This window comes from Chelonoidis abingdonii, chromosome 1 (assembly GCF_003597395.2).
Source record: "Chelonoidis abingdonii isolate Lonesome George chromosome 1, CheloAbing_2.0, whole genome shotgun sequence".
Lineage (NCBI taxonomy): Eukaryota > Metazoa > Chordata > Testudines > Testudinidae > Chelonoidis > Chelonoidis abingdonii.
In genome coordinates, this window is record NC_133769.1 from 103846372 (window position 1) to 103860158 (window position 13787).

At 43.9% G+C, this 13787-nt stretch overlaps 1 protein-coding gene across 2 annotated transcripts in view; it reads right to left on the bottom strand.

Annotated features, from left to right (window-relative positions):
- The window catches only part of ABTB3 (ankyrin repeat and BTB domain containing 3), a 322494-nt gene that overhangs the window by 106717 nt on the left and 201990 nt on the right, over positions 1 to 13787 (bottom strand). For both annotated transcript variants that reach the window (XM_075068627.1, XM_075068623.1), the window contains exon 2: positions 13486 to 13635. In XM_075068627.1, coding sequence (XP_074924728.1) covers positions 13486 to 13635 — 150 coding nt within the window. The remainder of the gene's footprint in view (positions 1 to 13485; positions 13636 to 13787) is intronic.

The window sequence follows — 13787 nt, forward strand, 5'->3', positions numbered from 1 at the left end:
AAAAAAAAAAATTGCAGTCACATTCAAAACAAAGATTTTTAATTGAAACATTTAATTTAAAAATGTCAAAATGAAATGCTTTGATCTTATTTCTTTTTTCTTCAACTGAAACAATTCAGTAAATTCAACCCGAATTCATACAAGGTTGCTGTTATAGTGTGAGATGAGAGAAATCCTAACCCTGCCACCATAACTGAGTGGGGTCCTGGTGCCAGATTCTGTGTTTTGCCTCTTGGGAGGCTTGGCACAAGGAGGGAGGACTTTGTACCTTTGAGACTCTGCGCTGGTGTAGGCCAGGTGTACAATAGAAGAAACTCCATGGACCAGGAGTGGTGGAAACTCCCTACAAGTGTGTGTGGGGGGGGGGCACTGGCACCTAACCATGGCCCCACCCCCTGTGCTGTCCCTTCCCCCTGAGACCACCCCCCGCCCTTACATCGCCCCTTCCCCTGTGCCCCTGTCCCCTGCTCACTCCTCTCCGTCTCCTCCCCCCATCGCTCACCCTTATAGCCGGTAAAAAGTGGGAGGGCATAGCCCCCTAGCCCTGCCCTCTTCTGGTACCCCTGCCATGGGCTTACTGTAGCTTATGGTGCCTCCATACGGCTCAGAGTAGCTGAAGTGTAAAGTGCTCTGGCCATGCTCTCCCATCTAGATTTTAATGCATGAGCCTCTACTGCCTGAGCCTGTTAAAGCTCCAGCTCTGCTAGCCACAGCTCATGTTTTAAGATTCAAAGATTCCACGTTTGATCTCCACTGCCAATGAGCCACCCGAGCTCCCCTACAATTCCAGAGTAGCTGCATGTTTCTAGGAAAATGAGCAGCCATGAAGTATGCATGCAGTGTTGTTGAAGCTGTGTCGTTCCCAGGAGGATAGTGAGACAAGGTGGGTGAGGTAATATCTGTTGTTTGACCAACTTCTGTTGGTGAGAAAAACAATGCTTTGGGCTACACAGAGCTCTTCTTCAGGTCTGGGAAAGGCACCCAGAGAGTCACAGCTGAATACAAGGTGGAACAGATTATTTAGCATAAGGAGTTAACACATTTTTCAGGGGACCATGAAACAGTTAACAGTTACTCAGCCCTGCATGGGATCACTTTAGGAAGGTTTTCTTCACAACTCTGTCTGGACCCTGGTAGTGGAAGACATTTTCCAGGAAGAGCTGAGCCATCTTCCGTGCAATAGAAACAGTATAGTATAGGATGAAGTGTGTCATCTTTGTAAGGAGGTCTATGGCAACCAGGATTACTGAGCATCCCTGAGAGTGTGGCAGTTCTACAGTGAAGTTCATTGATAGACCAAGGCTGTGGAGGCATGGGCAGATGCTGGAGGAGACCTAGAGGTTTTGATCATGGGTTTTTGGTACTTGCACAGAGGTCACAAGATGTTATATAATCCTTGATGTGAGCTCATAGATCTAGCCACCAGAAATGCCTCAATATCAGATTCCAGGTCTTGAACTGGCCAAAATAGCCTGCAACAGGCAAATTGTGGCATAGTTTCAATACCTGAAGGCTAGGTTGTCCCTCTAGAAAATAAATGCAACCCCTGTGATACAGGAGGCCCGTCTGAAATCGGAACATTGAGTTGGGTCACATACCCCAATTGTTCAAAGTCTGGTGATTTGGGTTTTGAACGAGTCATCAGGGAGTAGATGGAGGACATCAGACTGCTGTCGATTGTTCTTTTGACAAAGTTGGACATCTTGAGTATGGTGGTAATGGGCTCTTTACCAGGTTTCAGATATTCATCTTTGGGCACCCATCTTCTTTCTGTTTCTTGTGCCTGAGTGATAGTTCACAAAGTTGAATCAAGTGAAGAACAAAAACCAGCGGAGTGGCATTGGTTAAGGTGTCTAGCGGTCCATAGGTACTCCAGGTTCTTGTGGTTCATCAGAGCTTGGACCAGGAATCTGGCTACTTCTAGGGGGTGGTGCCACTCCACAAAATCTGTCTTGATAGATAGTAGCTCCTTGTTCTACATAGTGTAATTTTTTTCTACTGGGGGTAGCTTCTGAGACTACAAGGCACAGGGGTGGAGTTGGTTATGAGGGCCCACATGTTGAGATAATATTGCACTTATGGCAAAATTTGAGGTGCCAGTCTCCATCATACGTAATTTAGCGGAATCTGGGTAAATCATGATGGGTGCTGAGATGAATGCCCTCTTCTGTCGCACAAGGGCTGACTAAGCCTTCGTGCCCCAGGTGAACCGGGTCCTCTTTTGCAGGAGTACCACTATGGGTGCAATCAAGCTAAAGAATCCTTTAATAAATCACCTGTAAAATCTGACAAATCCCAAGAATCCCTGCATCCCATGTGTGTTCTTCAGTGCAGCCCAGTTGGATATTGCTGCCACCTTGAGTGGCTCCATGGTATGTCCCTCAGGTAAGAGGACATATCCCAAGAATTCCACTGTGTCTTTAATGGAACCTCCAGCTTTGTGAAGAGTTTGTTTTGGTGTAGTCTCTCCAAGACAATACACACATAATAATTGTGGAGGGCTTGACTTTCAGAGACAACAAGGATGTTGTCCAGGTAAATTATGACAAATTATGACATTACTGGAAGGTTGCTGGTGTGTTGCACAACCCAAACAGCATGACCAAGTGGCCATACATGGTCTGAAAGGCAGTCCTTCCTTATCTCCTTCCTGAAACCACACCAGGTTATAAGCTCCATGGAGGTCCAACTCTGTGAAGACCTTGACAGAGTGTGGCCTTTCAAACAGTTCATTAATAATTGGTAAAGGATACCGGTTTCAGATTGTTATCTTGTTCATGGCTCTGCAATCCAGACAAGGCCAGAGGAAGCTGTTTTTCTTTGCCACAAAGATGATTGGGGGCCCCACTGAGGACATAGAAGGACAAATGAAACCCTTCTGCAGATTTTCCTTGGGATCTCTCCAGAAGGCCTGAAGTTCAAATACAGAGAAGGAGTAAATGCACCCAAAGGGAACCTCTGTTCCTGACTGGAGGTCAATGGGACAGTCATAGCTGTGATGGGGCAGTAGGTTGTCAGGTTGTTTTTTGTCAAACATGTTGACATAGTGTTGATATTTAACAGGAATCCCTGGAGCTGTTGGGGAGGTCATGGGTATTGCGAGGTCACCTTTGGATCATCTCTAATGGTTGCCGGTCTCAGGTCAGCTCTCAGGAAACAGGACTGTTGGTAAAACAGGGAGTCAAAGCGTACCATGCCTGACCACCAGTGGAAGCATAGGACACGAGTGATGAGTAAGGGGATGCCAAAGACAACTGATGAATGCAATGCACGAATTAGCCCAAACTGAAGGATTTCTTGGTGGCCTAGAAGGGTAGTTACCTCTAAGGGAGTCATCTGGTGGGCGACTGGTCTCAATGAACGGCGTGATCTCTCTATGGGCTGCACTAACTCGGCAAAGTCCTTGCGCCAGGTGGGGATTTTGTTTGCTCAGGCAAACTTCAGATCCATGAAATTTCCTGAGGCACCCGAGTTCGCCAGCACCTGTAGGTTGGTGTCGGGGATGGTACTGGAGAGGGAGTTGAAGATAAGTTAGACACAGATTGTCCATCACCAAGATACCGACAGACAAGCATTGGTCTGGGCTGCTGAGGGAAGAGGGGGCTGGTGCCAGCGGGACTGGTTGGAGTCAGGAGGACCATCTTTTTGCTTAGCAGCGTTTGGTCAGGAAGTCATCCATCTTGATGCATAGGTCAGCGAAAACACTCAGGCCGGATGGGGATTCCACCTGTGTCAGTTAATCTTTAATATCTTCCTTTAGGACAAGCCAGAAATGATAACACTTTGCGTCCCCATTCCATTCAGTGTCTACTATCAAGCACCTGAACTCCACTGCAGATTTAGCAATGGGCCGGCATCCCTGCCTCACAAACTGAGTAATGGAAAATCACCACCATAGCTTCAAAAAAGTCTTCAGATTGTCCCAGAAGTGGGCTTGACATTTTCCAGGAGCAGACACCCCTAAGCCAGGGCCTCCCAGGTAAGTTGGCTGATAATCAATTCAACTTGGGCTTGGTCAACGGGCTATGACAGGTAAGGGCATAAGACCTAACACCTTTCTGGTCTTTCTGAGTGTCCCCCTTAGGGCACAGCAGTGCATTTGACTCTGTAATCATGGCTCTACTCTTTTTAAGTTTTTCCATCAATATCTGAAGAAGAATAGACACCCCATGAAAGTAACCAGCTGCTTTGATTTCTTTTTAAACAGCGAGGATAAAATGTGAACATCATGAAAAGAACCCCCACAAACTCAAGGACAGTTCTCAGGGGAAAGGAATTGGGAAAGAAACGGAAACATGGAAGAAATGCTGTGATATGTGGGCTTTTAAAATTTGATTAAAATACCTGACAAATGCTGCCTTCATGCTGATACTAAATAAACAACATTTACAACTACTCACTGTCAAGGAGGACACTGGAGAGACAGTCACCCCGATGCAAACACTTTTCCCCTAGCTTTTGTTTCCATGTTGGGTTTAACCTCTTGTTTACAGACTTGAGTCAATTTGTTGCACTGCTTCTATAGTGCTCACTCCTCTTGACTGCAAAGGATTGAGACTAGCTTAAAAGGCATGGGCGAGGATGCTGACTTTCATCATTTGCCTGGCTGTCACTGTGAGAAGAAATGAAACAGCACCGGCATATACAGCAACGTTCTTATTTACACTTGAGTGGTAACCTTTCCTTTCATCCTTAATAGCATGACAGATTCTTCTGGGGATTTGTTATTTCAGAAATATGTAGGCTCAGGATTGAAAAAGTAAAATAAACAAAAGGAGCAGGGTGGAGAATCTTCACAGGGTAAAAGAAAAGTTTTCCCCAAGACTGAATGGGGGGGGGTGGGGGAGGAGGAATGCTGTCCTGTATATACATATTTAAATATGTCTGACCCAGAAAATCAAATATTATTCGAGGCTAAAAAAGCTCCATCTTAGCTCTTTTGTGCTCCTATTGATTCCCAGCCATATTTTCAGAATATCCCAGACTGAAATAAAAGTTTCAATTACTTGTGGTTAACACCCTGAATAATAATAATAAAAAAAACTCCACATACACACCTTGGTGTGCCAAATAGCCCTCCATGGAAAAATTTCCCCTCCTAGAAAATGAATGTAAACTGGCCAACTCTTGACTCAAAATAAGCCAGAAGTAGCTTTCTGCTCTAAATTTGAAGGGATGTAAACATCTAGGGCTAGATCCTGGCCCATACTTAGCCTCTTTGTGCTGCTTTGGTATTATCCAAGGGCCAGAAACCTGCCTTAGTATAGCAGTCATGAATTTCCCCAACATGGGATGGATTAACCTAGCCTGGTTCTAGCCCATCACTTCCCAATCCTCCCATCAAGAATTAGGGAACATGAGGGGGGCATTCCTTAGTGCAACGAGACATAGCAGGAGCACCCTATGCTCCACTAATCCCAGTGATGCAAGAGCGCCTAGGGAGCAGTTAAAAGCTAGCGTTATTTAGATCAGCCCTGAGGCCCAGCTGTCCCAAGGATAGGGGAAGCACAAATGTAGCGTACACGTTTGCCAGCCCCCTTGGGTTCGACAGCAAGTGCAGTCTGATGGATGTGAGATCACAGGGCCCCAGTCAGGGACACACAGATCTTTCCGTGTTTTGAGAGAGCCCTTGTGGGGTATTTTCTCTGATTGGTCTAGCAACCAATGGGACCTAGGGTGCAAGTCCCTTGTAAGTTTTTGTACTTCTAGACATTAAATACACACCAGAAATTTGGGAGTGGAGTTTTTCAGTTATGTTACTCCATTATGCAGCAAAAATAAGTCTGTTCATTTATTGCAATTAAATATATCTATTCCCATCCCTCTGGGACCATATACAAATAATATTATAAACACAGCCATCCAGAGACCAATGTCCTAAACAGTAATAAACTCTCCCACGCCCCAATGTGTCCTTAGAGAAAGCTCATCTTAGTGAGCCACCCACCTAATCATTCCTTCCCACCCAAAAATCCTGGGGAGAACACACAGGTTTTACCACAGGACCTGAAGGTCAACAGAGAAAGACTCGGACAATTGAGGGGGAACAAACCGTACCTCTGAAAGAGCCCTCAGTGAGAATGCTCTGTCTCCAGCCCCAAATGATTAAACCAGGGGGTTATGGTTCCAGCCCTTCTGTTAATTACTATAGCCTCCTGTGCAATCTCTGGGTGTGTTTTCACTGCAGATTTACCTTGAGTGATTGGCACCTGGGAACCTAGCCTGGGTATGGGCAGTCATAGTGAAAAGCCCTACCTGATCTACTGTGTCCTCACCACTGCACTCCCCAGTGTGTGTTGCTACCATGTTTGCTGCCCCAGGACTGAGGAGCACATCCTCTGGTTCTTTGGATAGCACTAAGATGAGCCAACTCTTTGATTCTTTCCCAGTGAATTGTAGGATAACTTTGTCTTTCTGAGCATGTGCTGGGAATCATGGGAAGGCACTGAAGGACTACTGGCACTCGAGTGATTTAGCCTGCATTCTATAAGCATTGCCAAATTTGCTTAAAACAAGTGACTATTTGCTTGTTTTTGGCCAATTGGACTGGCATTTTTAGGCAGTCAGGCCTGTGGGTTTTTCCACTTGTCTTGTGGGACACTTTTTTTTGAACAATGCCTGGCATGTGTATTTTGACAGAAATCCCACTAGCCTCATGATGCATATCCCAATCCAGCATCATGATCTACTCCACGCCCGGCATCATTATAAGAAATTCAAACCCTGTCCTCTGCTTATATTTTTCTGGTTTTTGTGGGTTTGTCCTACTATTTAGGCTTGTTTTGGAGTTGTTTTCTGGCAAGGTACAGCCCAAGGGTATTGGATCATTCCAGCGACCTGAGCTCTAGCCCAGTGGTTCTCAAAGCTGGTCTGCCGCTTGTTCAGAGAAAGCCCCTGGAGGGCTGGGCCAGTTTGTTTATCTGCTGTGCCCACAGGTTCAGCCAATTGCAGCTCCCGCTGGCCACAATTCGCCACTCCAGGCCAATGGGGGCTGCAGGAAGCGCGGCCAGCGGGAGCCGTGATCAGCCGAACCTGCAGACACAGCAGGTAAACAAACCGTCCTGGCCCGCTGGGGGCTTTCCCTGAGCAAGCGGCAGACCGGATTTGAGAACCACTGCTCTAGCCTACACCTCAGCTAGTCCAGATGGAAAGAACCACCACAATCAGGGGAAAGGTTTTTATATGTGGACAGGAGTCAAGTTCGAGACCACACTGAAGTAAGGGTCTGAGTTAGCTCTGCAGTAAAGATGTACCCTCTGAGGTAAATACAACCACGAGCTTAATTCATTTATGGTTTAAGAAAACACCTTACACTGCTGAATCAGCAGCAGCTGAAGTGTGGTTCTGATTTTAAGCCCAGGAGTACTTAACACACAGATCCAGCTGCAAAAGAAAATGAAGCTCGTCAATTCCCCTCTCTAGCCATTTCCACCTCAAAAGCTCTCCTGTTTGAGCCAGGCGCTGAATCTGCTTGCACAAGCTACTGAGTGGCAGTCCTTTGTCACAGGAAAACCTGGGCATCATGCACATTAACAAACAGGGAGCATGATGGGAACAGATGTAGGTGAAAAGCCATCTATGCATAGGTACTCAGATACTACAGCAATGAGCATTGTACAAATATCAAGCTAAAGATAACATTCGGGGAACCAGGTCAGTGAACTTAATCTATTCCTGGTGTAACTCATTAAAGTCAAAGAAGTTACATTTGGAATGAAGTTGGCTCATTGTCTCTACCTTTTTAAATATCAGTTTTTTCTCTTCTCCGTCCCTCATGTTCTCCAATCCATCTTCTCCATTCCCTTCTTGCTCCCAACATCTATCTCCCCCATCCCTCTTGCTCTCTCCCATCCAGTGTTCTGCTACTCAATTCATCTCTCCCTCTCCTCCTGCTGCCTGGTTCAGTGTCTCCTCCAAGCTCTCTCCCTGTCACCATGAGTGGTGCTGCACCACCTCTGCTCAGTAATGCTTCTTGCCCTATCCAAAAGCACACGGGCAAAGTGGAGAGATTGGAGCGCTGGTCACAGAAGAGTTCCTCACTGACATGAGAGCTCTTTATCTGTTACCCACATATCACACAGAGTTCAGAGCGCACTTCTGATTCCTGCAACCGCCAGAGGAAGAAAAGCAGAAAGGCAAAATGGCAGGTGGAGACAGATTACCAAGCAGGATATGGCAGCATTTTGGGGTGGGATTTTCAAAGAAAACTACAGCAGCAGGATCCTGACACAAGGAAGAAAGGAGAGCAGCAGAATATGGAACCTGGACTTCAGAAAAGCAGACGTTGACTCCCTCAGGGAACTGATGGGCAGGATCCCCTGGGAGAATAGCATGAGGGGGAAAGGAGTCCAGGAGAGCTGGCTGTATTTTAAAGAATCCTTATTGAGGCTGCAGGAAGAAAACATCCAATGTGTAGAAAGAATAGTAAATACAGCAGGAGATCAAGTTGGCTTAACAGTAAAATTCTTGCTGGTCTTAAATGCAAAAAAGCAGCTTACAAGAAGTGGAAGATTGAACAAATGACCAGGGAGGAGTATAAAAATATTGCTCAGGCATGCAGGACTGAAATCAGGAAGGCCAAATCACACTTGGAGTTGCAGCTAGCAAGAGATGTTAAGAGTAACAAGAAGGGTTTCTTCAGGTATGTTAGCAACAAGAAGAAAATCAAGGAAAGTGTGGGCCCATTACTGAATGAGGGAGGCAACCTAGTGACAGAGGATGTGGAAAAAGCTAATGTACTCAATGCTTTCTTTCCCTCTGTCTTCACAAATAAGGTCAGCTCCCAGACTGCTGCACTGGGCAGCACAGTATGGGGAGATGGTGACCAGCCTGCTGTGGAGAAAGAAATGGTTCGGGACTATTTAGAAACTGGATGAGCACAAGTCCATGGGGCCAGATGCACTGCATCCGAGGGTGTTAAAGGAGTTGGCAGATGTGATTGCAGAGCCATTGGCCAATATCTTTGAAAACTCATGGCGATCAGGGGAGGTTCCAGATGACTGGAAAAAGGCTAACCTAGTGCTCATCTTTAAAAAAGGGAAGGAGGAGGATCCGAGGAACTACAGGCCAGTCAGCGTCACCTCAGTCCCTGGAAAAATCATAGAGCAGGTCCTCAAGGAATCAATTCTGAAGCACTTAGAGGAGAGGAAAGTGATCAGGAACAGTCAGCATGGATTCACTAAGGGCAAGTCATGCCTGACTAACCTAATTGCCTTCTATGAGGAGATAACTAGCTCTGTGGATGAGGGGAAAGCAGTGATGTGTTATTCCTTGACTTTAGCAAAGCTTTTGATACGGTCTCCCACAGTATACTTGCCGGCAAGTTAAAGAAGTATGGGCTTGATGAATGGACCATAAGGTGGATAGAAAGCTGGGTAGATTGTCGGGCTCAACGGGTAGTGATCAATGTCTCCATGTCTAGTTGGCAGCTGGTTTCAAGAGGAGTGCCCCAAGGGTCAGTCCTGGGGCCGGTTTTGTTCAATATCTTCATTAATGATCTGGAGGATGGAATGGATTGCACTCTCAGCAAGTTTGCAGATGACACTAAACTAAAAGGAGTGGTAAATAAGCTAGCATCAAGTTGACAGAAAAATTCCAGCAAGCCCTCCCAAGAAGAATCCAATAGGTAGGGCTTTCTCCACTAAACTGCCCATTCCCCCGTAAACAATCACCTCCATGAGACCCCACTGTCTTCAGATGCCTGGCTGGGCAAAAGAACAAGCCTTATCGCATACCCTAAACCCCAGAGTGTCTCAAACCAAGGACAGAAGCTTGGTGAAAAATGTGCTGCAACCAGAATCCTCTATTAAATCAAGGGAATCCAGCTTGAGCACCTCTGCTGATTATACCTGTGGCAGTATGTTATGGGAAGTGAGGATGACCAGATGTCCCGATTTTATAGGGAGAGTCCCGACTTTTGGAGCTTTTTCTTACATAGGCTCCTATTACCCCCATCCCCTGTCCTGATTTTTCACACTTGCTATCTGGTCACCCTATGGGAAGTGGGGTGGTCTTTTCTGTAGGCAGGTCCCAAGCCATTTAAGGCTTTAGAGGTTAAACACTCTAGTCTATTTAAATCATTGGATTGTGGGTGGAGCCCACCAGAAGACAAATGGCCCTGCCCTCTCAGATGAAGGAGGGGGCTCTGGACTATTGAAATCCTGGAAAGAGGTGGCATGAGCCCACCAGAACGAAAGGTCCATCCCCCCTCAGAGGAGGGACCTCTGGACTGACAGCACTGGAGACTGAAGTCTTATGTTTATCCACACAATGGATACAGCTTGGGCAATGAGGGAGCAAGCTTCCCCACCTCCCCTTACACAACCAATAAGAGATCTTGGGAGAGAGACAACTAAACACAAATAAGCAGTGGGGAACAAAAAACAGAGGAGCAAGAGTGTGGGAAGGGATGTGAGGTAGAATAACAATGGCAAGAACAGAACAGCGTGAAGGAAGGGGATGAGGGAAGAGAGGGAGTGGGGGGAAGAGAGCAGAGCAAGTAAAGAGGAAGGACAATAGAGAGCAAGGGAGAGTGGACAAGACCCAAAAATGTTTTGTAGTTAAGATATGAAACAAGGAGGGAATGTTACCTGGTTCGTTAGAAAGAACAGGAGAAACAGGACGAGAAAGAATAAAAAAAATAAATAAGAGAGAGATAATAAAACTAAAATAACCAGAAAAGAGAGAGAGTATAAAGAGGGTAGTGGAAGAAACATGAAGAGGGAGCAAAGAAATGGGAAAATGGAGTACTAGACAAGAAAACATACTTGATCCATTTAGGCTGGAGGCATTTTACTCTGTTTTATTTGGGACAGAGGTAAAGATTAAAAAAAATATAAAAGTTAGTGACTTGAAGAGGGAAACAGAAAAAGAGCAGTAATTGGGCTCAGTTTGCCAGCTATCATCCTGCAGGGAGATAGATTGCTCTTCCTAGCCCCAAAGATATTAGCAGCCCAACAGCTGGTCACCCAGCAAGGCATCCTGATTCCAGACAGAAAAGGTGAAATCAAAGAGGCATCTTTCCTTGGTATCTGCCTATTTTTCCATGCTAGCTATTCTGGATACTTAAATTTATGATCAATGTAAATAAACTCTGGAAAATCATGCTCATTTAGAATTTGGTTGCCAGCGACTTGTTTTTTAAAAAAAAATCACTTTCCTTTTTCTGAGAAACACTGAAGTTGCAGGCTCGCTCTTTCCTCTTGTTTGGTGTGTATTTAGGACGTACACAAAATTTAGGGTCTGGATCCTAGGGTATTGTGACTTGGTATGGTACTATGTATATATATATCTATATCTTTCTCACTCTCTCTCATCCCCACCCCCACCCCCCAACTCTTCTTCTATGGCATGTATTCACATGGTGGCAGGAGACATGCACTGGCTCCCTGCTTAGAGACTCTCTTTCAATGCTATCCATATGCTTAAGGCACCAAATTATGCGTTCAGATATCTGCACACAGCTCCCATTGACTTGAGGGCAGGGTGGATAAAAATCAATGATTTTTAAAAATTTTTTTTGGAGAGGGGGGGAGATTAAATCCAGTTTTCTGGAGTTTGTTGTTTAAAACATAATACATTTTTCTTTTTAAAAATAAACCTGTTTAAAATGAAACCTGAGTTTAATACAAAATATATTGAGGCTTTATTTATTATAGTCTCTTAAAACATTTAAATAAAACTAAATCCACAAGTCTTTATTAAAAACTGAGTTAGAGCCTGCTTTTTGATATAAAGAAAGAATCAGAGGAATAACATCTAACTTTTGAGGTCAAGTTTTATAAATATGGCACAGTGGGTCAGCCTAAGTATCTCAGGAGACTGTCTCATTTTCAAGAGACTTAGAAAAGTAGGAACTTAAGCTCCAGTCCCTTTTACTTACGAATATTTGAAAATTTTTCCAGGCTGGCCTGGACTTTTCTGAATACAGTTAATCCCTCTGTTTAGTAAACCTTTTAGTTGTTAATGTTAGACGTGTTTTGATAAGAGAAGTTTATGTAGCCAAAACTTTAAGATTGTTTTGTTTAATTTTAATTTTATAAGTTTGATATGCTATTTTGTGGGTTTAATTAAATTCCAGTTACTATCCTAATATCGCTTGACACAAATCATGAGCAAAAAGTTAATTACCAATAAATAAGCAGTATATCAGTCATCATTTCTAATATACTAAAAGTGTACAATTAATAAGAATCTGAAAATGTTAAGCTATATAATTTCTTAAATAAATGTATATAGCTATAGTGTACTCTCCTATATATAAATGTATATACACCTCTACCCCCATATAATGCTGTTCTCAGGAGCCAAAAAATCTTACCGCGTTATAGGTGAAACCATGTTATATCGAACTTGCTTTGATTCGCCGGAGCATGCAGCCCCGCGCTGCTTTACCGCGTTATATCTGAATTCGTGTTATATTGGGTCAGAGGTGTAGTTACATAATAAAAGAAGTATCAAATCTATATTAAAAGCTCTATTTAGTTATTAATCAATGAGAATGCATCCTTTCTTTAGAAAATAACCAAAGTAGAGATGGAAAAGTTGATTAAAATGGATGATTTAAATTGAGGCTTTCCACTTGGTGGTTTAAATAATTATTTAAATTGCTGATTTAAATCTCCTGGATTTTAATCAATCCACCCTGCTTGGGGGGTACCTTTTTCCAGCTACATCCCCAAAGAATACTTTGCCTGTGTTATTTGCCGGCTATATATATTTATATATATATTTATTATAATATAATATATATTATATATATTTGCCAGACCCACTGCACCATCTTGGAATGTGCTGCTACAGCTCCTCATTCTCCAGCAGCCCTTAGTACAACTATAAATAGAGCTACCAAAACAGCTAAATATTTGAATTTGCGGCTATAGTATAAACATGTGATATCAGGTTTCTGCCTTCAGGGAAACCCTAAAAAGAAACGCACCTTCAACCCCTGAGTTTTTACATTGCATTAGGATTCACAAAGCATTTGCGTCCTAACAACAAAACATGTCCGTGATGTTCAGCGAACTATAAATAATTTATCTGTACTGAAATCAAAGCTTTAGAACTGTGACGGGTATAGCAGCTTATCATATTGCCCGAAAAGTGTTTGATTAAAAACAAATAATTTATTTTCCAGGCAGCTGATTTGTGTTCTATAAGTTTCATTTTGTTTTTTCTCCCACTGGATGTAAGGGGAGAGAAAGGAGGATGAAGGATCTTCTGAAATTCTAATGGAGCCATTTGTATGTTTGTGAGTATCATCTACACACTCACCCTCTTCTCTTCCAAGGCGTTATACCACCCTTCAGCTTCCAAACTGACCAGTGGGATCGCTGTGGCGCAAACAAGGCCCCTCCTTCCCACTATTAAAGAAGCCTCCCTTGACAGCACTCCTAGGCTCCAGCCTGTCTTTTATAGAAACATAATGCATTGGGTTTTTTGTTTTACTTTAAGAGGAAAAAAGAACATAATTTATGTTGCACTTACTGAGTTCGGCAATGCTTCCCACTCGGGTAGCCAGCAAGGATTGCTCTATGGTCCTTAACTCTGATTGGCTAAACATCTGTACTTCACCTGGCTTCTTTGACCTTTGCTGGTCTTTGTGAAGGTTTAGACTGTCTGGCAGGCAGAGAACACCTAGAGTTAATAAAAGAGAGAAAAGAAAAGATCGTGGTCATTTTAGTCACCATGGAGAGTTGCTGTCACAGTCAGACCTTGCTGTGTATGTTTCAAGACCATGTGTTTGGAGCTCAAAAGATCTCTAATTTTTTATTTTATAAACCAAACAC